We start from the raw sequence: 25330 nt of genomic DNA on the forward strand, positions 1-25330 counted from the left end.
TCTGGGCTTTCATAAGTAGAGTGTAAACTGACGGCAGGCCTGCTCTGGAGAGGACTTCTGTATCTGGCACCTTATCCTGCCACCGGATCCTCAGAAGTCTGCGGAGGCAAGTCACGTGGAAGTGGTTCAGTTGCCTAGCATGCCTCCTGTATACAGTCCAAGTCTCACTGGCATACATCAGGGTAGTTAGCACTACTGCTCGGTAGACTTTAAGCTTTGTAGCAAGGCTTATTCCACGGCGGTCCCACCCGTTGGTCAACAGTATGCCAAATGCAGAACTTGCCTTAGCGATTCTGCAGTTGACCTCGATGTCAATTGTCATTGCACGAGAAAGGGTGCTGCCAAGGTATGTAAATTGGTCCACTACTTGCAGCTTTTGTCCCTTCACTATGATGGTGGGCTCTTGGTGTTGGGCTTTCGGAGCTGGCTGGTGCATCACTTCGGTTTTCTTTGTTGATGAGGAGGCCGAAGTTATCGCATGCTGCTGCGAATTTATCCATGCTAGCTTGCATTTCCTGCTCTGATCCAGCATTCAGGGCACAATCGTCAGCAAAAAGAAGGTCTCTTAGCACAGTCTCCTTTGTTTTGGTGACAGCCTGGAGTCTTCGCAGGTTGAACAGTTTCCCATCAGTCCTGTATCTCAGGCTGATTCCCAAGGAACTGTTCTGAAAGGCGTCTGACAGCATAACTGAAAACATTATGCTGAACAGGGTCGGTGCCAAAACACACCCCTGCTTGACGCCGTTTGTGACGGGAAAGGCCTCTGAAGCTTCTCCGTCGTCCAGAACACGAGCCGTCATGCTGTTGTGGAACTGACGTATCATCAGGATGAATCTGTCAGGGCACCCAAACTTCGACATGATGCGCCACAGACCTTCGCGACTGACAGTGTCAAAAGCCTTGGTAAGATCCACGAAGATGGTATACAGTTCACGATTCTGCTCTTGACACTTCTCTTGGAGCTGCCGAACTGCGAAGATCATGTCCACAGTACCACGCTCTTTGCGGAAGCCGCACTGTGTCTCAGGTAGTAAACCCTGTTCCAGGTGGTCAATCAGGCGATTCAGCAACACTCGTGCAAGGATCTTACCTGCGCTAGAAAGCAGTGATATTCCTCTATGATTATCACAGACTTTTCGATTTCCTTTCCTCTTGTAGAGGTGTACGATGGACACATCTTTCAATTCCTGAGGAATGGACCCTTGATTCCAGAAGGACTGGAACAGCTGAGTGAGTTTGTCAACAAGCATTGCACCACCATCCTTATAGATTTCCGCTGGAATCGCATCAGATCCTGAGGCCTTGCCACTAGACAGCTAACTGATGGCCTGTAGGGTTTCAGTCTCTCGGGTGTATGGGGTGTTCAGGGAGGGGTAGCACCTCTGGTGTAGGGGCATGTCGTGTCCTTTCAGGGCAGCTCGTCCACCTTTGGTCCCCACCTGTCACCCAGCTCTCACCTGTGGCTCCTAGTAGCTGTAGCATGCGCAGTGGCCACACCCCGGGCAACAGCTTCGACAGGCTGGCTAAACCAGGTTGAGGGTAGCCGTCGGGCATAGACCTTTGGTGAGATAGGGCCTTGTCTATCCCGAGCATGTGAAGACAGACTCCGGCGGATTGAGCGGATGAGACCTTTTGGAATAGGACCAATGGTCATGAAGGCGGTTTCTGCAAGCGACGTGGTACGCTAAGAGCACGGCAAGACGCGAAAGACGCCCTGGTCAACCACTGCGCCCAGCCCATCTCCAACCGTCTCGACTTTTGTCCTGCCATTGGAGCAAGATGGAATTTGGGAAGAGAGAGTGAGGCTGACTATGCGCACCTCTCCCTCACTTTAATCCAATTCACGCGCAAGTCTTGACATCCCTCCAATTCCCATAAACTTCAAAGTCCTGTGGCGATGGGCGAGCGACAAAGCAGAAGGTGTGGATACACTGGGACCTGTAGCCGCGGACCTGCACACAGGCGGCTCAGGTCTAATGGTCGTCTTCTTGCTGACCGAAGCAACAGCTGGATTCGGCGTCTACCTGAGTGACTGAGCAGCCCTCTTTAGGACTGCACTGCTCACCTCCGTAGTAAGAGGAAGGGGCTAGAAAAGGTACCCTAAACATTGTTTGCTTCATAGAACCCTGGCCAGCTTACCGCGGCTGGAGGGGATCCCATCTTATGCGGTCGAATAACAAAATTTCAAACAACAAAATGCAAGGTGACACCACTCATTATTGGTACATGGAATGTATGCACGCTTCAAGACAACCCCTCAGCAGATCGACCAGAAAGAAGAACAGCTCTGGTCACCAGAGAGCTCCCAAGATTTAACATTGATATTGCGGCCCTGTGTGAAACTCGTCTAGCCAACGAAGGTCAGCTCACAGAAACAGGAGGTGGTTACACATTCTTCTGGTGTGGATGTAGCAGTGACGAACGTTGTGAATCTGGAGTTGGCTTTGCGGTTAAGAATCATCTTGTCCGCAAACTTGCCAGTCTTCCCAAGGGCGTGAACGATCGACTCATGACACTGCATCTTCCACTACCGAGAGGAAAGCGAGTTATACTAATCAGCGCTTATGCACCCACAATGACGAATCCGGATGAAGTAAATTACAAGTTTTATGAAGATCTTGATGCCCTACTTTCATCCGTGAAGCGCACCGACAGGCTGATTCTACTTGGCGATTTTAACGCGAGAGTAGGATCCAATCACTCTGCCTGGGATGGCGTCATTGGAAAAAATGGAATCGGCAAATGCAACAGCAATGGCCTCCTACTATTGAAGACATGTGCGGCTCATGATCTGATCATCACCAATACCATCTTCCGCCTGCCCACTCGCAAAAAGACGTCCTGGGTGCACCCACGTTCCAAGCACTGGCATCTCATTGATTATGTCATCGTGCGGAGGAAAGACAGACAGGATGTAAGGGTGACTAAGGCCATGCCGAGTGCTGACTGTTGGACTGATCATAGACTTATCTCTAAATTAAGCCTTCACATCAAGCCAAAGAGATGTCCGCAGGGAAATAAAGCTGTGATGAAAAAGATCAACGTCAGTAAACTGAGGAACCCCAACACAGCAGCTTCACTAGTAGAAGATCTCGACAACCAACTCTCAGAGCTGCAATTAGAGGAAAACATTGAGAGGAACTGGGAACGCTTCCGAAATATTGTGCACTTTTCTGCACTAAAGGTTCTTGGACCCTCACAGGAAACAGCAGGACTGGTTTGATGAAAACGACGAAGAGATCAAGGCTTTACTTGCTGAAAAGCACCGCCTTCACCGTGCTCATCAGAACGACCCGTTGTCAACAGCTAAGAAAAATGCCTTCAACAACATTTGCAGGACTGTACAGAGCAAGCTTCGTAAGATGCAGGACTCCTGGTTGAGTGCCAAAGCAGATGAAATCCAGAAGTTTGCTGATAGAAACGATGCCAAACGGTTCTACGAAGCCCTTAGAGCCTTGTACGGACCTCGGCCTTCAGGGAGTTCCCCTCTACTGGACTTAGATGGTGCAACTCTCATTACTGAGAAGATTCTGATTCTACAGCGTTGGGCTGAGCATTTCCAATCCGTACTGAACCGCCCATCTTCCATCAATAATGAGGCGATTGACAGAATGCCCCAGGCGGATATTAATTACAGCCTGGACGTTCCATGTTTTTAGTAGCGTTCCATACAAAAGCACTATTGACTTTTGGCAGTTGGTTTAATTTACATCCAGGAATTTGTGTATTGGTTGGAAAGGTTTGACAAATTGCACACCCTTATAATTTCTATCTTGTGGGCCAAATATTTCTGGGTTGGTGTTGCTTTTAATCATCTGACATTTCCACTGATACAAGCATAATAGTGGAGGATCAGATCATGACCCTGTGCAGAAAAACTTGCAGTGGAACCAAGAAACTCAAAGGAAATAAGGATTTCTTCCCCCCCCCCAACCGAATTCTTCTATGAAGCTGACGTAGTGTTTATCTTCCCCACCCCAAATGGGGAAAAAAAAATGATTCAAACCAAGGACCTACCATTTGTGGGAGGCTGGCTGAAACCCAGGATCTTCCATCCACAGGCCACATGCCTCTACAATAGATCCTCTGGCCCCAGCATTCCCATCTTGGCTGTGACAGGTACAGTGGAAGCTTTGCTACCATTCACTCAGCTGTGGCCCACTGGGGATAATAGTTGGTGGTTCCTTCACTGAGGCTAGAGCATGGGCATGTACTTGGCATGGTTCACCTCTCTCCCCCACATTTGCTGCTTTTGCAGCATGAAGGAGACCCTGGCATGTGCCAGGTTGCACCCCCTTTTATGGCTGTTCCAGAACCTTCTCCTTAGGGTCTGGTTGCACTTTTCCCCCACACCACCTGATCTACACTCACCCATCCATAACCCCACAAAGTTACAAGACCTCCTTGTTAACAACCTCCTAGTGCTGGTTAATGTGGCCATCCACCATGCCAGGAGTATGCTGGACAGGGAAGTACTCTGAGACTGAGGCCTATTTCTGCTCTTCCCTTAGATCATGCATCTGGGCAGTTCCCCTGAGCCACATCCACTGGCTCCTTAGACACCTTTTGAGAAGCAGGGGGAAGCTGTCTAGGGTTCTCTGCTTGGTGTGTTGTAGTCCCCACCCCGCCTCGGCTCCCTTCTTTTGACCCTGTAACCTTTATTCCCATCCCTGTTACCTTACTTGAGCCTTAGGTCAGAGGTCCAGACCCCTTAGGCTGGAGGTGGGGTCTTCAGAGGGGGGCAGGCTTGCACCTGTCCACTCCCAGAAACTCAATAGGTACCATGGACTCAATCAGCCACTGTCATTAAGCTACCTCTCTTCCCCAAAAGTTCATAATATGCAGGCAGTGGGTTTGCACCAACAATTAATAAAGCCTATACTCTATTACATTTTTGAGCCCCATGCCCTCTGAAAGCTTCTCTGTAGAGTCAGGAAATTTGGTAAAGATGGCAGTTCTCTCACCTCTTCCAGAGGAAAGATAAGTTTAGATAGGTGCATTGTACCTGTTTTTATAGATGTAGAAAAGCTTAAACAAGTGACGATCTCCAGCTGAAGACCAACTGGCTTTTTAGCCTGTAGGTTGCATTCACTAGTGGCTCCCAGACTTAAACTGTATTTTTTATCCTCCAATTGAAAAATAAACAGGCTGCAACCACTTTTGAATACTAAACCCATACCTTCAGGAGTATGGAACCAATCACCTCATATTTTAGGCACAACTCTTAGTACACATCTTCTGCACCCTCCCTTGGGCTAGTCCTCATGTGTGGCTGTCTCTCCCCACCCTCCACTCACATACACAGAAACATGAATGCAGATCTGCATTTCTGACATGCTTTGGTAGGCAGTAAAATAGTTAATGTTGATATTTAAAGTGTCATTATTGGCATGTAAGTTACCACTCATTGAGATATACGAGTCAGTTTACAGGGCAAAATTATTGCAGGGGACGGGTTATACTGGCTTTGTACTTTGAAAGTTTGTCACCATTACAGCTACCAATTTACTTAAAAAAAATTAAATGTAGAAAACAATGGATAAGTCTAGCTATGCTGCTTCATAATTTTTGTACCTCATCTTTGTAATGTCATCTAAAGAGGATGTCTAGCCATTAGTTTTAATGAAACCAGCAGCAGTTTAAATGACTTAACTTTTCACCTTTGCTATAGAAAATCCAAGTCCACATATGACTTTTAATTTAAATAGCAGGCTGCATGAATAATAGTGAGAAATTTCAATAGAATTTCAAGAAAAGTACTGCTAAACAGTGTAGGTACACTAATTTTAAGTGAATACCTTAATGATGGTTTTTGATAAAATCAAATTACATTGAATCAAAACAACCAGCTGCATAAAATTTGGATATCTTAATTACATCAGCCCTTATTAAACTCAAACATACTTAAGACTGTTTAAGAGAATGAGCTAACTTTAATTAGAATTAAATACGTAGTAAGTAAATAGCTACAAACAGCAACATACTCTAAGGAATGAAGGTTACTTACCTTTAAGCAGAGTTTTTCAAGATTGAATATATGTAGAGTCTTACTCCCCACTCAGGTTAGCTCCTAATTAAATCTTAGACTGGAGGCAGCTGGGGCACAATGCTTTCTTTTATAGCTCTGCCTTCAGAATTTATCAAAGGTGGGGAGGGGGTAAGCACTCCACCATCAAGGCATCCTAATTACTACTGTGTATAAACCACTGGGTTTGGGTTTTTTCCCCCTGCACATACACTATGGAGTCCTCATCTACTGTGTCCCATGCTTTCTATCTATTATAGAAGGACAGTATATCTGCAAAACCTCTTGCTAGAGTAGGCCCCAATACTGCAATATTACCTGAGCCCCACTGAAGTCAGTGGGGTTCTGTGCAGGCACAGGGCTCCATCCATGCAGCATATTTTTGTAAAATCTAGGCCTTTCCAGACAAAATTGGCAGGGCTCACCACACCATTAACCTAGATGGGAGTGGGGTGGTGGGGAGAGGAAAAGAGGGATGTTTAAAGAACCAGGCATTTGAACATCTCTGCCAAATCTTTCAGTAGAATACAGAAGTACGGCAGTGGGACAAATCCTGCTCACTTAGCACTATTCACATGAGTAAGTTAAGCAAGAGTTGGCTCCTTGTTGCTCCATATTACTCGCACTTTGGTTCTTTATAATGTATAAAACACACAAGGGTTTTTTTTGCCTTTTTACAGCAGAAATTTAGCTGAGTCTAGAATCGTTTATAGATAATGGGATAAACTAGTATAGAATTAGGGCATCATAAATACACAAAAAATGAAACCTGATGGGAGTGATCTTTATTCAAGCCCCTTAAGACCATTTGCTTTTAACAGCTATTTAAAATACACGGGGGGGGGGGGGAGATTTAAGGTTTCAAACCCTCACTCACCTTAAATGTTGAGTAAGCTCCCACTACATGCTTCTGAGATGTCCCAAGAAGTCCTCCAATAAAAACAAAATTTATATTCCAGATATTTACAAAGCCAGCTAAAATACAATAAACAAAAGCAGGGGGCATTAACACTGGCTATATCCCATTCCACACATAGCAGGACAGCCAAGGCTTAGCTAATGTGGCAAATGGCAACATGGTTTCTTGAGTCATGCTGCCAGGAAGGTGGCACAAAAAGGTAAGTCTGTGTATGGCTATATAAGAACTAGGTATTAATGTGGGCTTGTAATTTTGATTCCACATCTTCCCTTGGGTTCAGCTGGGTAGGGAGACCACAGAACCTGCATTTTCCAAAACCTTTCCCCTTTTAAGTGAGGTATTAATCAGAAGCACTACCGTATTTGCTTTGCTGAATTTTATTGCCCTCCTTCCTTTTCTTCCCCCACAGGTTTTACCAGGGAAGGGTATGTTACTGCATAAAGGATGGCAGAATTTATTTGTAGTATGTTTATCTGTTCTAGTGTTTGGCAAGGGTTCAATTTCTATACCTTCCCCCAATTTACATTAACCATTGTATTAGGTAGCATCTCATCTACTGGAACAAGTGCTTGAAATTTACTACTTGCCACACAAATTACTGCATTAAAGGATTTAACTCTAGGCATTTAGACCATACTAATCACTGAATTTTTAACTGAAAAATACTATGATTATTGCATACAGCACTGTGCTGATACAATCAGAGAAGAAAATACCCCATCATTACTGGACACCAATCACTAGACTAGACAGTTAAACAGCAACCTCAGACTTAGAGAATTCTTCCTAATTTTCTTCAGCCAGAGGGATGCCAACTGAAAAACAGGGTTCTGAGCATATGGGAGTCAAGTCATGTAAACAGAAAGCAGCTCAGCACATCATTTTCTCTCTCACTTCCATCCTCCCAGATACACACACTTTGCATGAATAAAATAAAAGTTCTATGGCATGGCATGGCAGGTCAAGATTCTGAATCTAAGTGTAATGCTTGGTGTTCTCATATGCTCAGCCACCAAAAGGGCAGCTGAGACCTACTGCCAAACTATAGTCTTCTTGCATTTGCTGGTGGGCTGCAGAGCCAACTCAGAGGGTGACAGCTCTTAAATATCATTAAGACTACTAAAATACACATTAAAATTTTTCCATGCAAGCAAACTTTAGTTGGCACAAGGTGATTATGATCACATGTGGAAGGGGAGATTATCCATAAGAATCTCTCTTAAAATGTGAATCCAAAATCTGAGAAATGAAAGAACACGTGAGACTGCACTTTCAGAAGTTTGAGTACAGTTGCATGTTCTCTTGAAAGCAAAAGTTTAGGATTTTATTTGCTTTTACCTGGCAGATTGTTACTGCTGATGGTTATAAAGGATATAGTAATTCACTGGTAATGAATCAGCATGCAGTGTTGTAAGTTACAAAGCGGCATAGGTTTTCACCTCTGGAAATGTAAGCCACTATTTACTTATGGCTACAGCCAAACCATCCACAAAACTTTTATCCACCATATAAACTATCCAACTCGCTATGATTGAGAGAATCTACACAGAAGAATTACAGGACTACAACAGGGGTTTTGCACATTAGGAGCAAGGCAGCAGTGGCTGAGTTGTGGAAGAGGCACCATAGGCTTACCTGTTCCTTGACCACGTGTTACCAGTTTTTCACTAAACTATGTAACCTTGCAACTCTGTCTCCTTATTTTCTAACTTCATCCACTTCTTGTTTTCATTCATTACATCATACCTCCAGTCAGACTGTAAGCTCTACAGAGCAGGGCATGTACTTATTTGTCAGAAATATCCACCATAATGTGTCTGTATTACTGAATGGAATTTGAAGTCACATTATTTAACCAAATGTTAACAGAAACCTGGTCTCAATCAGCACAGCCGAGGAAAATAAATGGAAAGATGTGTTAACAGACTTATCTACTAAGCCCTGTATCCAATTCACCAAGAGAAGTAAAACTTTTTGCAAAGAACCAGGCCTGGTCTACACTATGCGTTTAAACCGAATTAACCCTGCATCCGTCCACACAACAAAGCCCTTTATATCGATATAAAGGGCTCTTAAAACCGATTTCTGTACCCCTCCCCGATGAGGGGAGTAGCGCTGAAATCGGTATTGCCATGTCTGATTAGGGTTAGTGTGGCCGCAATTCGATGGTATTGGCCTCCGGGCACTATCCCACAGTGCACCATTGTGACCGCTCTGGAAAGCAATCTGGACTCAGATGCACTGGCCAGGTAGACAGGAAAAGCCCCGCGAACTTTTGAATTTCATTTCCTATTTGCCCAGCATGGAGCTCTGATCAGCACGGGTGGTGATGCAGTCCCAAATCCAAAAAGAGCTCCAGCATGGACCATACAGGAGATACTGGATCTGATCGCTGTATGGGTAGACAAATCTGTTGTATCAGAGCTCCGTTACAGAAGACGAAATGCCAAAGCATTTGAAAAAATCTCCAGGCTATGATACAGAGTCCACAGCAGAGACTCAGCACAGTGCTGCGTGACAAGTGTAACGGAAAGCCAAAGAATCAAATGGACGCTCAGGGAGGGAAGGGAAACTGAGGACTCCAGCTATCCCACAGTCCCCACAATCTCCGAAAAGCATTTGCATTCTTGGCTGAGCTCCCAATGCCTGAAGGGTCAAAAACATTGTCCCGGGTGGTTCAGGGTATATCTCGTCAATTTACCCCCCTCCCCCCGTGAAAGAAAAGGGGAAAAAAATCATTTCTCGCCCTTTTTCAATGTCACCGTATGTCTACTGCATGCTGCTGGTAGACACGGTGCTGTGGCGCTGAACAGCAGCATCCCCTCCCCTTCCTTTCCTGATGGCAAACGGTACAAAATGGTGGAAAACCGTCATCATCCCGTGAGTGCTCCTGGCTGGCCTCAGTGAGATCATTGGGAAACAATGGGAATGAATCCTGGTCATTCCTGGCAGACGGTGCAAAAGGATTGAAAACCATCCTCATCATAGCAACTGGGTGCTGAGCTCCATCAGCCCCCCCCCTTTCATGTCTAATGAAGATTCTGTACTGCCTGAACTATCATAGCAGCGGGAGGCCGTCTCCCTCTCATTTTATCTCACTAAAAAGTCAGTGTTTCTTATTCCTGCATTCTTTATTACTTCATCACACAAATGGGGGGGGACACTGCCATGGTAGCCTAGGAAGACTGGGGAGGGAGGGAAGCAATGGGTGGGGTTGTTGCAGGGGCACCCGCTAAAATGGCATCATCATTTCTGCAGGATCTCTGGGGCTCTGACCCGGAGCAGCTGTGCTCTCTGATTCTCTAGTACACCTGCCCCATATTCTAGGCAGGACTGACTCTAGTTTTAGACAAAACATAAAGAAGGGATTGACCTGGGGAGTCATTCCCATTTTTGTCCATGCGCCCCCGGCCGACCTCAGCGAGGCCAGCCAGGAGCACCCATGACAGCAGCAGACGGTGCAAAATGACTGATAAACATCATCACCAATTTCCAATTGCAGACGGTGCTATAGCTGGTAACCATCTCTTTAACCTTGCAAAGGCAAATGAATGCTGCTGTGTAGCACTGCAGTACCGCGTCTGTCAGCAGCATCCAGTACACATATGTTGACAGTGACAAAAGGCTAAATGGGCTGCATGGTTGCCATGCTATGGCGTCTGCCAGGGCAATCCAAGGAAAAAGGGCGTGAAATGATTGTCTGCCGTTGCTTTCATGGAGGAAGGATTGAGTGACATTTACCCAGAATCACCCGTGACCCTGTTTTTGCACTGGGATCTCAACCCAGAATTCCAATGGGCGGGGGAGAGTGTGGGAACTATGGGATAGCTACGGGATAGCTACCCACAGTGCAACACTCCGGATATCGATGCTAGCCTCGGTACATGGATGCACACCGCCGCAATAATGTGCTTAGTGTGGCCACGTGCACTTGATTTTATACAATCTGTTTTTAAAAAACCGGTTTATGTAAAATCTGAATAATCCCATAGTGTAGACATACCCCCAGGCAACTACTGAGATCAGTACAAAAGAGGGAGTAGCAGTCAATCATTTAAAGCCAAGTCTCTGAACTATCTTCTATCTTGCTGCTAGCCCCTCCCACCCCGTAAAGCAAGTAGAAACTAAAGTAATCAAAATTGCAAATAAGATGCTGATTATACATTTTCTGATAAAAAGACTCAAATTTTTGTTTGTTTGTTTTTAAAGCAAGAGAACAAGATAGAGGGCAACAGCAGTCTGGGTTTTCTATTGCAATGGATACTCTTACATCCATACAAGTTTCTCCCCAAACTCTGATTTCAAACTCAATTACCCCTTGATTTAAATAAAAAATAATAATAATAAAAAAAAATCACACACCATTAGCACCTTAATACTAAAAAAGTGTTTCTCTGCTCCTGGCAGGAAAAGCAGAAAAATTAACAATACATTTAGAATTAAAGGTGACCAGAAAAAAAAAAGGGGGGGGGGGAATTGAGCTTGTGCTACCATTGCTTCTTTAATACAGAAATGAGCTGATTTTTTTTCCTCTCCAAAATATTTTCTTTTTGCCTTAGTAATTCAGGCACTTGCTATTTATTCTTCAAGATCAGAGACAACTAGAAAGTTGTTTTACTACAGTAAATTAACAATTAGATTTATTGACATATACTATGAAAGTAAGAACAAGAGAGGGAAAGTGATTGTATTAAACATTTGTTTAAACTTAATACCTAGAAGTGCTACATCATACAAAAGCAAAAAAAAAAAAAAAAAAAAAAAAAAAGGGGGGGGGGGGGGGATGACACAAACCTCAATTTTTTTTCACCTTCAGGTCACTCAAACCACAAATGATCCACCTTTCAACAATCTTAAACCCTGAGTTTAACCTGGTTAGTCTTTATACTAACTACTTTGAAGTCCTGGTCCATACATAGTACCATTTCTCTTTAGATCAAGGTATAAAGAAATCCACACATACATCTTTTCAAATAGCATTGAATATACGGGGAAAAGCTGACACCCAGCACAAAGGAGTTAATCCAGTGTTTATTCCAGACCGATGGTTCTCCTCACTCAATATACAAGTCATAAGAACAGCCTATCAAGCAGAACTGGACTTTTATTATACGATTTTTCAATAGTGAATTTTGGTATTACCTCCTACTAGCTAACCTGTTTTAAAAACTTGTTTACTTTTCCCACTGCTGGAGATGAAATTTTCAGCTCAGAACAGCAATCTTTATTATTTGTAGAAAACATTATGAATTAAAAAAGGACACTATCAAGGTATTTCTTATTTTAAATGTTTTTCATTTATAAAAATGCTTTGGAAGCCTGAAACTCAAATGTGTTTCTTGGCAAAAATTCTCCTTCCTACCTCCCTCCTCCATTCTCACACACCTTTGTTAGCCTAGGATTATGAGTAACAGGTTGACAGCACTGATTTTTTTTTAAATCAAAACAAACTGAAGAAAGTGTTGAAAAGAGCAAATTTACATGGACTTTTTAAACAAGAAAGAAAAAATGCATAGGTAGTTATGGTACATGCTTACCAACCTTAACAGTGTCCCTCTGAGGTAGCATTTCTAAGAGGGTTACTAAATAAGACACAGCATAATCTAAATCCCTGCATTAAAAACTGCTACCTGCTTGAAAAACCTACTCTGAATATAACACTTTGTTGGGGATTAAAACATAATACATTTTTAAAAGCTTTCTAAGACAGTAGATACAATGGACACAAGTTAATTCTAAGTCTTCAGCCCTTATGTACATCATATGCACATAAATATTTGAGCTATAATACATAATCAAGACCCACCCCCAAAGCTTCTGTCATACTATTATGCAAAGCACAGCCATGCTAATTTCTAGATATAAACCATAATTCCACATCTACAAAACAAAAGTAGAATTAGTGGCAGTTTATTGCCTTATACAAATTTAACCAACATGGCAACCATACCAAAGGAATTAAAACATTTTCAGGACATATGTACAGACTGTACATTTGAGAAACATTTGAACAATAAAAACGCAAGAACAATCTTTGTATTATGAATTAAACTAAACACATGGGTTGAAACCATCAATGCATCAAATGGGATTACAAAGGCACTTCCCTACCCAACATAGGAAATGACAATCTGCAGCCTAGAGGGAGGTTGAAAAAAGAGTGCTCAACTACTGCACAATCTCAACTTTAAGAAAAAAATAAGCAGGATTTAATCAAAGATTTATAGGATTCAATGTGATCCACTTTTCATTGAGTTCACACAGTCTCATCTTTGTTTTTATGTTGCTTTTCTTGGCTCTCTCGTTCTGTACTTTGGCTCCTTCGACAATCATGTTTGTCTGAATGGTCCTTGCTATCACTGTGATCACGTTTAAGGGATCGTTCTTTACTTCTACTACGCTTTCGGGATCTCTCTTTGCTGGGACTGTGGTCTCGTTTTCTGGACTTTTCAACACTATCGGTTCTTCCTCTGCTTCCACTTCTACTTCGTTTATTTGATTTATCTTTACTTTCATTTTTATGTTTACTTAATTTCTCCTTGCTCCTGCTTCTACTGTGCTTACCTGTATTCTTACTTCTACTCCTACTCCTATGCTTCCTCTCCCTGCTTCGACTTCTGCTATGTTTTCTGTCTTTTTTGGAATCTTTCTTATCATCCCTGTGCTTCTTTTCATCCTTGTCATCTTTGTGTCTTTTCTCTTCTATTTCACCCTTACTTTTCCTGTCTTTTGACCGCTCCCTTGATCTCTCTCTTTCATTACCCTTTTCCTTGTCATAGTCTCTATCTTTTTTCCTGCTTCGTTCATTTTCTTTCTCCCGCTCTCTATCCCTGTCTCTTCTATCTCCCTTTCTATCACGACTTCGACTACGGCTTCTGTGTCTCTCTCTGCTTCTGCTTCGCCTCCGCTCTAATGCACGATCAGTACTTCGTGATCTTCGCCTCTCTTTTTCTTTCTCTTTAGCTTCACGTTCTAATCTCTGCCGTTCTCTCTCCCGTTCTAGTTCTCTATCAAAACTAGATGATCCATGGCCTTCCCGATGATGACTTCTGCTTCTGGATCTTCTAGGAGACCTCCTGGGGCTCACAGATCTTCTTGGAGACCTACATTAAAAATAAAGGATTTACAAGTTGAAATTTTTAACAATGAGCTCTCTGGATTTTTCCTGATTGTGTTTTATGAATCTTCCCGTTCCACATGCTAGCCTTAAGTTGTCAAACATTATGCATTTATTTCAATATACTTTTATTATTTTATTCATTAGTATTACCATAAATCAATTCTTTTGATTGATTGGTTTAGAAACATTAGTTGTCCCAGCAAAGGTAGGACACTATTTTTCTGATAATACAAAGTGTAAGGCACTAGATATTGGCTTTTACAATTGCACTATTTTGAAAAGATAATGTATAACCTTGAACGTCTACGCTCTGCATGTCGGTCTATTTCTTCCACTCCCTCCTTGGCATCCTTCTTGATTTTTCTAGGTCTGGTTTTTATTTGCTGATCAATGTTTTTCTGGACTGGAACAGGAATTCTTGGAAACAATGTTGAAAACCATTCGAGCTTAGTAAGAAAGGAACGAAGCATCTCCCCAATGGTCATAACACAACCCCCACCTGCCTTCACATCCAGGTCCTACAAAACACAAAGGAAAAATATCCTGACCGTCAAAAAAGTTCTTTAATTATTTTAAACAAATGCTGATATATTTATTGCCATCTTGAAGTATCATAATTATGAAAATTTACTTGTTTCACACTTTAATAAATGTTCCAGAAAAAATTCCAATTCTTGTACCCTTTGGATTTGGCAATAAATGTTGTTACAGATAGGGAGTGGGACTTAATACACATGCATGCAGGTCCATAGTAAGCCTGCAGCCATCTGGATGTTAAGGGACTGTCTCAATGAATAGATTAAAGTGTAATCCTCTTACTCTGTCTAGTTGAATGGTATGATCTTGTATCTTATTTAAATGCTACAAAACTGAGAATTTCTTTGTAAGACTATATTTAATACCTCATTTTATGGGTGCATGACGGTACACAGTGATAGCCAACACTGTGGCCTATCCACATAAGAACTACTTCGCTTCCTGTCTATAAATGATCATATAGAAAGTTGTAATACAAAATGGCGTCCTAACAAAATTGGAAGCAATAGCAAACCAACTGCCATGAAGCAGTGAGGTTTCTAATTTAGAAATATGTAAAAAAATAAATAAATGAACAAATAATTGGAAACGCATAATCCATGATGACCATTGTCTCTGAAAAGGGTCATTACCGCATGAAGGCCTTCTTGCTATGCCCTCTCACAGCTCAGGACATGTTAGTCAGCTATTGTCAAGTCCCAAACCTACAGTGCAAGCACACAAGGAAAGTGAGATTTGTTATCTAAACATGAAGAGAAAATCTAAATGTAAAACTGCTTGCACTCACACACATTTAAGTGTTCAGATATACAGTATTTCCAAATATAATCGTTGCACAGAGATCTAAAGAAGAAAACAATGAGTTAGCTTAAATGTAGCACCTCGCGAGTATCTACATGGTTAAACAGAACAAACATTAGAAGCATTTAGAAAAATAACCATGGAACAGAAAGAGGCCTTCTGTTACAGGAAAGTGTGACAATGTTGAACAGCTTCAACATATTAGATTTATGGACTAGAGTAAAAACTTTAGAGGTTAAAATTATCCTTCTTATAAATGTTTACCGTATCTTTAAATGAGTTTGTGCAACACTGGCAAAAAAATGCATATGAACCAGCTGTAAGTACATCCTCCTACATAAAGAAGTCCTAGGGAAGCGGCAGAGAGAGACTGGTTCTAATGCTTCCTCTAACATACAGTTTTGGAGAGATACGAGACATGAATGTATGCTGCTATTCAAAATATTAGAGCAAAAATTGTGTAGTATGTCATATGTATAAACTACAAGTAGGGTCTTTAATAGTAAAGACACCAATTAAGGCCTGCAAGTTCACTCATTTTCTTGTTCAACTTGTCCTATGAAGGAAGTAGCTTGTAGGACACTGGAACTGAAGCCTCCCCCAAAAATGTTACAAGGCAGCACTTTAATTCGTGGATATGAACATTAACTATATTTCTATAAAGTAGCACCCACTTGGGGGGGGGGGCGGAAAGGGGGAGAAGGAATGCTAACTATGAATTATGCGATCACCCCACAGCTGAATTCTTAATTAAGGACTATTTTGATCACATTACAAATATACAATAACACAGGTTTACCTGGATTAACAAATGTCTCCTTTGTACAGTATTTGATGCTTAGTATGAAAGTAGCTGTGTAAAATAAATATACTGCGTTGTAGTCATGCGTATGTATTACACTGCATTTTTATTAAAAATAGGGCTTTTCTGTAAACATGAAGTTTGATATTTCTTGTAATACAGGGTGTTAGTCTCAACCAGTCAAGGAAAATATGTTTTTAAATCTAGTAAATCACTTAAGACTCAAACTCAGTATATACTACATATTACTGCAATTTGAGGATTGTGTATTTAAAATCCTCTAACCTAGAAATGTGTTACGTATGCTCCCACTCAATTTCTCTAGCCAGGAATTTTGGGATAAGAGACAACAATAATTCCCATAACACACTGCAATCCGTTTGACTGAAGGAGTTCGGAATTTAGCACTTAAAATTTCCTCCTGTTACTCCATGGATCAACATGAACGTTCAGACAAGTACAGATGGCACCATCCTATCCAGTAATTAAGTTGCTCACTTCTGGTTAGTGTAGTTTAGTTTCTAGTGACTTGGGATATAATAGCCACAGAAATGAGCCGATAAAGTTTTGCTGTAAAATTGTTGATCCCAATCACACACTTCTTTCCATCCGAAGTACAAGATTAAATTTTTCAATAATACACAATACATACATTTAGGAGCCTAATCTTTCAAATGCATTTTTTAAAAGTCCTGGCCATAAACTCTTGTTTATTGTGGTCTGTTTAACATATCCTTTTCTCTCCCCCTTTTTTTAAAAAATGTGTAACAGTATAGAGTATAAAGCCATTAGACATACCACCATGCAGCCCAAAGGTCTCACCTTAAAGAATTTCTTTAAACTGTTTTCACATCAGTTTCTAACATATGTCATAAAGTTTAAAATGATCACTAGTCTTAGCCAGCGGAAAATTCAATTAAATCTTTTGAACACAAAAAACTAAGTTTGTTTCCGGATCAGACCCATTCCCCCCATTGATCTATTAGTGTAATTAAATTAAAAGAAAATCACAACATGAAGATGCTCAAACTACAGGAAAATGTATCAAAACTTTTAATCTAAAAAAGCAGCATGAAAGGAAACAAAAGAAAACAAATTATTACCCTCGCCGACATACCTCTTCATCATCAAGGAACGATTCAAACCAGTCCCATAGATCAGTAGGAGGCTGTGTGTACCTTGAAGTACAAAGAAAATGTGTAAATTTAATACAATTTTCTGTGTATTAAACTAGTTTATAGTTAAATACCTTGCTACTCACCTAATATACATAAATCCAAGAGCCCTAATATACGGAGAATCTGTGTGTGTAATGAGGCCCATCACTTGCTTACGAGTGAGTTTTAGAGTAAATAATTTGTATAGCAGGCAAAAAGCTGTAGACACAATTCCTCCCGTTCCAACACCTCGTACCTTCAGTGACAGAAAAAAGAAGATAAACCAGATGTTTAACATAGACAGTCGCTAAAAACATTACTCCAGATTTTCAGTGGCAGAAGAATAAGAATTAAGCTCTTCCATTGGAGAAAAGCAAGAATAATACTGCTTGCCTCCCCAAACTCAAAATTTTCAGAGTCAAAGGAGGTATCTCAGTCCTCTGTAATTTGGAAATGTGTCATCTACATTCTGATCCAATACTCAAGTCTCATGTATAGACAAGACTGGGATATTTCAAAGGTGATTATTTACCACACAAAAATATTTAAGAAGGCACGTACTTCTACTTACCCCTCCGCACATCCCTGTCTGGCCTGCTGTTTTTCTGCTCCCTTTCTCCCATGGTTCAACATGTGTAACCTGAAAGTGTGAAAAAGATCACTATCACAGCCATCACATTTAGCTTCACAGATTATCTACAAGTACATAAAACAATCATCACATGCCGAAATAAATACAGTTAAGTTCATAAAAAAAATTTCCTAAACCAATTCAGTAGTGCTCATCAATTCATACCAAATTAAAGGCAAGATGGATACTTCAGCAAACAAACAAAATATCTGGTCTTTTTGTGACCACGTTACCCAAGATTTGAATAATCTCTCCTCAAAAGCTAAAAAAAAAAAAAAAGGTCAAAGAAAGTAACTGTTTTTATACTGCACTGCAGTCTCCCCCAAGTATTTATCTGGGGATAAAAACAATCATTACTATGGTCAATGATGAGTAATTCCACTTAAACATACTATTACTATTATGCTTGTTAATAGAGCATTTTAGTCTGTGGTACTTACTGCACATGATTATGGGTACATACTCCACTACTTACGCAGTTTAATAAGAGATTAATATTTTCTTATTCTCTCCTTATTATAACCTAAATCTAAGACAATGAGAAAAAACAACTATGAACTGTAATATTTTAATCTAAAAAGCTAATGGCTTTTTTGTAGTTTGTGATGATTCTCTCAGATAACGACCTGCTCTCCATACTAAACAATAATGGCAATTTAGTTTTATGAAAGGTTTTAGCATAGTACAAGTACATCTTAAAACAAGATTAGATGATCAGTGCTAGAACTAAGTTGACCAATACCGTCCTTGGACTCTTGTAATGAGAGTCAGACACAAAGATCTGCTCAAGTTACATTAGAAATTGAGCAATTCAAAGAGGGAGTAATCACTTGGTTACACAGATATGTAATTTTATAAACTCATCAATTTAACATGGGTCAGTTCCACTACCTGGTTCAGAAACTGGAAGACAAAAATCCACACATCTTACACTGACGCTGTGTAATGCTTGGGTCCAAATATAAAATGGTAAAATTTTACTTCACTTGACACTTCAGAATTAGGGCTGTCAAGGGCTTTAAAAAATTAATCGCGATTAATCACACTTTTAAACAACAGAATAACATTTATTTAAATATTTTGGGATGTTTTCTATATTTTCAAATATATTTCAATTACACCACAGAATACTCAGTGTACAGTGCTCACTTTATATTTATTATGAATATTTGCACTGTAAAAAATAAAAACATAGTATTTTTCAATTCACCTAATACAAGTACTAAAGTGCAAACTCTTTATCATGAAAGCGCAGCTTACATATGTAGGGTGTTTTTGTTACATAACTTCACTCAAAAAAACAAAACGTAAAATTTTAGAGCCTACAAGTCCAATCAGTCCTACTTCTTGTTCAGCCAATTGCTCAAACAAGTTTGTTTACATTTGCAGAAGATAATGCTGCCTGCTTCTTGTTTACAATGTCACCTGAAAGTGAGAACAGGCATTTGCATGGCATCGAAGGATATTTACATGCCAGATACGCTAAAGATTCATATGCCTCTTCATGCTTTGGCCATTGTTCCAGAGGACATGCTTCCATGCTGATGATGCTCGTTTAAAAAAGAGTGTTAATTAAATTTGTGACTGAACTCCTTGGGGCAGAATTGTATGTTTCCTGCTGTTTTACCTTCATTCTGACATATATTTCATATTATAGCAGTCTCAGATGATGACCCAGCACATGCTGTTCATTTTAAGAACACTTACTGCAAATTTGACAGAACACAAAGATGATACCAGTGTAAAATTTCTAAAGCAGCTGACCCAAGATTTAAGAATCTGAAGTGCCTTCCAAAATCTGAGAGGGATGAGGTGTGGAGCATGCTTTCAGAAGTCTTAAAAGAGCAACACTGATGCGGAAACTACAGAACCCGAACCACCAAAAAAAAAGAAATCAACCCTCTGTTGGTGGTATCTGACTTAGATGATGAAAATGAACATGCGTCTGTCTGCACTGCTTTGGATAGTTATTGAGCAGAACCTGTCATCATCATGGACACATGTCCTCTGGAATGGTGGTTGAAGCATCAAGAGATATATGAATCTTTAGTGCATCTGGTACATAAATATCTTGCAATGCCGGCTACAATAGTGCCATGAAAACGCCTGTTCTCACTTTCAGGTGACAAATGTGAACAAGAAGCAGGCAGCATTATCTTCTGCAAACGTAAACAAACTTGTTCAGCCAATTGCTCATACAAGAGGTAGGACTGATTGGACGTGTAGGCTCTAAAGTTTTACATTGTTTTGTTTTTGAGTGAAGTTATGTAACAAAAAACCCCTACATTTGTAAGTTGCACTTTCATGATAAAGAAATTGCACTTCGGTACTTGTATTAGGTGAACTGAAAAATACCATTTCTTTTGTTTATTTGTGCAAATATCTTTTGTTTATTTGTAATAAAAATAATATAAAGCACTGTATACTTTGTATTCTGTGTTGTAATAGAAATCAATAAATTTGAAAAAAATGTAGAAAAACATCCAAAAATATTTAATAAATTTCAATTGGTATGCAACTGTTTAACAGTGTGATTAATCACAATTAACGTTTTTGAGTTAATCACATGAGTTAACTATGATTAATCGACAGCCCTACTCAGAATTATTTAAGAGAACCTGTGAAATAAAACTTTGAATACATGCATAAAGCATGCTGAAATCCAATGAAGTAGTCCAAGTTTATCTTACAGTCAAACAGCTAAATTACTGTTGACAGTAGCCATCTTGCTAAAAACGTGAACTTGTCTCATACCAATAATACGGAAACCCATTCAACCTGCTTTATCACATACAGCCTACATATTACCAGCAGCACATTTGAAGAGCTCAGAAATACCACGTACCATATAAATTATACTGAAAGAATATTTCATATTATTCACTGTGAATTGTACCTTTTATCTCACACAGCAAGGCACTAATGGGCTGAATAAAGTAGTTCTCTTTTCAGTCAAAGGACAAGAACCAAATAATAAACTGTACACAAAAAGATGTTCTTCAAATTTAATTTGTATTACAGTAGTGGCTAATGGCCCCAACCAAAACTAGGGCCCCGCTGTACTAGGCATTGTACAAACACATAGTAGGAGAGTCCAGATCCCGATGCATGTGCTTAACTTGATGGGACCACTCAGAGTGCCTAAAGTTGAGTGTGTACAGGATCAGTACCTAAATGTGTAGGAGAAAGGAAGTGCACCAGTTTACAGAGCGGAACTGAAACACACACATATTAGGGGGTTGATTTTAAAATTAACTAATTCGGGCATCTAAACAGAGGCCAGATTTTGAGTAGTGCTCAACAGCCAGTAGTTCAGACAGTGTCTCCGGGTCAGTTTTGCCAATAGCTCAGCACCCAACATGATGAAATCTTAAAAATCTAACTATTTTGGTGCCAAAATGGGAATAGAACTCTTTTGAAAAATGGGGCCATAATTGATTTGACCACTATTACTCAGAAAGTGTGTGGCAAAGCAGAGAATTAAATCCAAATCTTTTGTGCCCAATCTACTGCGCTCCCATGTCTTATCCACAAAAAACATCCTTTTTAATCACACCCACTTTACATGTAAATGCCAGGTAAGAATTCTGTTAGTTTCAATACAACTAAGAACCTCTATGCCATAAACATCTAAATATTTTTAAATATCAGGAGCCCCATTTATGTGTGTCAAATTAATCTACTAGACATTTTTATTTAAAGAATGGAAAATATATTTCCTTTAAAGGTTTACACAGATTGAAGTTAAATAATGACCAAGGGTCCAAAAGTACAGAACACACTGCTTTTCAACATGAATATGCAAACTATTTCAACTACCCTAATTAAACTTTTGAGTGTATTTAATTTAGTACAAAGCAATTTGTATGTACTAATTTTAAAATATTTTTGAATATATCTAAAATGTGACTATGTAAAACAACACCTTCTCATTCCAGATATGCTATTCAGTATTTTATCTCAATGTAGGTGACAAAAAAGTCTTTACATCCTTTCACTTCTATTAGTCCTACACTTTCAACACAGCTCCAGGAAAGTGAAATGAGCTCTGTTACTTCTTTAGCATCAACAGGAATCCCAATTGATTATTCCTATGCAATCTGTAATGAGTAACACATGTAATTGAGAACAATAATCTGGCCTCCAAAATCTGTGTTACTGGAAATTATGCATGATAAGGAAAGAGTCCATCTTGACTCTCAAGAGACTAGGTTGAGTTAACAGCACTCTAGCATTTAGGGGAAAATGCCATCCTCTTTAACCAGTAAACTGAGCAAACTTGATACAGAAATAATCGAGACACAAACATGGAATCGCACACAGCTATTATTACAGAATCATTTTTGAGAACACTATTCTTTAAGCAATGGACTTACCTATGAATAATGTTTTAAGCCAAGCAAGGAAGTAATAAAACTTATTTCCAAATATATTTACACCCACTTGGTGACAACAGAATTGAGGAGTACGGTCAATACACGCCAGAAGAGTGTCAATATTTTCCAGAGTACAAATGACTGAAAACAATGGCCTAAATAACCCTAAACTTGTACACATTAGCAGGACAATGCATGTAATTGTGTTGATGAGCATTAATTTTGCATACCTCTACCTGGTACCCTGGCTTGATGGAAGCCTCGCAGCAAGACTGATTCAATCCTGCTAACGAAACAAGAACTGAGACAAGGATGCACCGAGGAGTTCATTTATCTCCCCAGCACAGCCAGACTAATGCCAACAGCAGCACTATAAGCTGATCTCGTTTCAATACCTGGATGCCCCAATCTCTAACTGGAGAGGAAGGCCACATGCAAGCTCTTACTGGGACCGCTGACTGGCACCGCCATCCCTTTTACACCCCAGCAGTACAACGTGCTAGCAATCGCTAGGTGGTGGGGGCTGGCCGTGGCCCGGGGCACAAATTGCGGAGATTCCTATGCTCTGCGCACTGAGTGGACAGGCTCCCTTTCGGAGACGTGCGCTCGTGCTTCAACCGCTGCACATGGTTTTTACAGCCTCCTACTCACCGTGTTCACGGACTCGGCTCCACGCGCCCTTGTGCGGGAAGGCGGCGGATCCTCGCGCCCCGGGCCCTGAGGAGAAGCTGCGAGCGGCCATTTCATCCCCGCAGCGCTGACAGCCCCCGCGCCCACCATTCCGCTCAGCACCGGAACGCTCCACTGAGCCCGGCTCGGCGCAGGGGGCAGCCCCTGCCCTCCCCTGCTCACGCGCAGGGAAGGTGGATGCCGCTCACTGCTGGGCCGAGATAAAGGACAAGGGGACCCCGCCACCCGGAGCGAGGGCGGGCCAGGAGGAACCCGCGGGCCGGAAGCGCCCCCAGTCCCGCACCAGAGCCGCTCCCCCGAAGGAAACGGGCAGCACGCAGACAGGCGGGAAGGCCTCGGGGGAGCCAGCCGGCCCAGGCCCCAAGCCGCTTCCACGATGGGCCCTCCCCGCCCCCGCTGGCCTCACCTTGAAGTAGATCTCGTCCACCACCTCGTGGTAGGTCTTGAGCTCGTAGAGCTGCACCTTGAAGTAGGGCGAGGAGAGGATGTTGGTGAGGATCATGGGGTTCAGGTTCATGGTCTTCTCGTTTCCCCACAGCGGCAGCACGTTGCCCTGCTTGCCCGAGGCCGCCGGTTTGGGGGCCCCGCTCTGTAGCGGCGGCTGAGCCGGCGGGACGGATCCGGCCTGGTGCTGGGCCGCCTGCTGCTGCTGGCAATTGCCGGCGCCTGCCGCGGGGCTGTTGTTGGCCATAGTGCCACGGCGGCTCAGTGCTCCGGCCGGGGCGGGGGACTGACTCGCTGCACCGAAAGGCGAGTGGCCGAGCCGGGCGCTGTCGCCACTAACTGCCAACAAGATGGCGGGCCCTGCGGAAGTGACGAGTTCGTCTTCCGGGACCGACCGCGCTGCCGACCAATCGCACCGACCCGGCCGGTGTGTCCCCAGAAAGCCCCGGTGCTGAGAGAGCTGGGATGGCGCCTTTCCCGGTGCTGAGACTTAGGGCCCCTCCTGGTCAGGGAGACGAGTGACTCCGCGGGGCCCCCGCTCGCAGCGGGTAGAGAATCCGCAAGGCGGGGTCTCTCCCCGCTCCTTAGCCGTCGCTTTCTTACGGGCTGTGCGAGCATTTCGTTTGCTTGAAACCAGCTTGGCAGGAAATGATTTTCTCCGGCCTAGGACGTGTCCCCGGCAGCTTGGGCCTATCCTAAGAACAAACCGGGTGAAGAGCAATGAGCCTCTGGTTCTGGCACCAGTGGCGAGCATACACTGAAGTCCAGGGCTACAACAAATGGGAAATAAATCCCCCCTTGGGGGTTTTAGGACGTAATTCCATGAAAAGGGCTGCTAACCAACATCCTTTCAACTGAAAGCTGCTTGTTAACAGCAGCCTCTAATAAATTAGGGCCACAAACTGTAATAATGTAGCACATTTGGAAATTACCAGCTTCAGGTATATAGCCATAAAAATATAAAACAACAGAAGCTAGTGGAATGAGACTATATAAAACTTGGTGCCATAGGTGCTAGAACAGTTTTTATAGTGCGGGTGCTGAAAGTCATTGAACAAAACTGTAAACCCCGTACATAATAGGAACCCCTTCAAACTAAGGAGTGCTGCTGCACCCCCATCACTTCTAGTTCCAGCATCTATGTCAGTGGTCGGGAACCTTTCAGAAGTGCTGTGCCGAGTCTTCATTTATTCACTCTAAGGTTTTGCGTGCCAGTAATACATTTTAACGTTCTTAGAAGGGCTCTTTCTATAAGTCTATAATATATAACTAAACTATTGTTGTATATAAAGTAAATAAGGTTTTAAAAATGTTTAAGAAGCTTAATTTAAAATTAAATAAAATGCAGAGCCCCTCAGACCAGTGTCAGGACCCAGGCAGTGTGAGTGCCACTGAAAATCAGCTCGCATGCCGCCTTCGGCACCCGTGCCATAGGTTGCCTACCCCTGATCTATGTTGTTGTGCTACATCTGAATGAACTGGGATACCAAGGTTTCATTCTGCACTTCTGTCTCATGCAGATACCATTTTCAACAAGAGCAGTGTGTACAAGTGACTGCAGGATTAGATTTACCAGAGTCTAAAAATATGAAACCTCTCTAGTCTAGCCTGACAATTGTCTGATGCTGACTCTTGTAGCCAAATCATTTAGCTTAGTGTTATCTGTGAAATAATATTAAAAAGGATAACTAGAAATATTTCATGCTGCTAAATTTAAAAATGAGCAGAAATATTTAGGAATATATTTTCCTCCAGAAAAAGTGTCTACTACTATATTTAAGGATAGAAAGAAAGAATTATAGAAGTGTACGACTGGAAGGGACCTTGA

General features: G+C 41.7%; 2 protein-coding genes across 6 annotated transcripts in view; one reads left to right on the top strand and one right to left on the bottom strand.

Moving 5' to 3' along the window:
* Window positions 1-12838: 12838 nt before the first annotated feature.
* PRPF38B (pre-mRNA processing factor 38B) lies at window positions 12839-23875 on the bottom strand. 3 transcript variants are annotated; one of them, XM_039485123.1, is made up of 7 exons: window positions 23020-23141; window positions 22599-22651; window positions 17933-18001; window positions 17466-17617; window positions 17322-17382; window positions 14359-14582; window positions 12839-14047 (listed from the first exon to the last, which is right to left on the bottom strand). In XM_039485123.1, exons 1-7 carry the CDS (start codon window positions 23108-23110, stop codon window positions 13201-13203), a joined length of 1497 nt encoding a protein of 498 aa, XP_039341057.1. In that variant the 5' UTR covers window positions 23111-23141; the 3' UTR covers window positions 12839-13200. The 3 variants fall into 3 exon arrangements, with proteins under 3 accessions (XP_039341057.1, XP_039341056.1, XP_039341058.1); XM_039485122.1 differs by lacking the exons at window positions 22599-22651; window positions 23020-23141 and adding an exon at window positions 23465-23875; XM_039485124.1 differs by lacking the exon at window positions 22599-22651 and having other exon boundaries at window positions 23020-23165.
* The window catches only part of HENMT1 (HEN methyltransferase 1), a 36993-nt gene continuing 34862 nt past the window's right edge, over window positions 23200-25330 (top strand). For all 3 annotated transcript variants that reach the window (XM_039485129.1, XM_039485131.1, XM_039485128.1), the window contains exon 1: window positions 23200-23494. Coding sequence is in view for 1 of the 3 variants with exons in the window: in XM_039485131.1 (XP_039341065.1) it covers window positions 23435-23494 (60 nt within the window). In the remaining 2 variants the exon portion in view is untranslated. The remainder of the gene's footprint in view (window positions 23495-25330) is intronic.

The sequence above is a fragment of the Mauremys reevesii genome, linkage group 8, assembly GCF_016161935.1.
Source record: "Mauremys reevesii isolate NIE-2019 linkage group 8, ASM1616193v1, whole genome shotgun sequence".
Lineage (NCBI taxonomy): Eukaryota > Metazoa > Chordata > Testudines > Geoemydidae > Mauremys > Mauremys reevesii.

Bases quoted from the DNA above. Each gene is read 5' to 3' on its own strand.
- PRPF38B (XM_039485122.1), bottom strand. From the start codon at position 23,749: ATGGCCAACAACAGCCCCGCGGCAGGCGCCGGCAATTGCCAGCAGCAG. The intron at 14,583-17,321 runs GTATGTCGGCGA...TGTGTTTTGTAG, and splicing joins CGTTCCTTGATGATGAAGAG to GACCTGGATGTGAAGGCAGG. The intron at 14,048-14,358 runs GTTATACATTAT...TTTTTAATGTAG, and splicing joins GCAGAGCGTAGACGTTCAAG to GTCTCCAAGAAGATCTGTGA.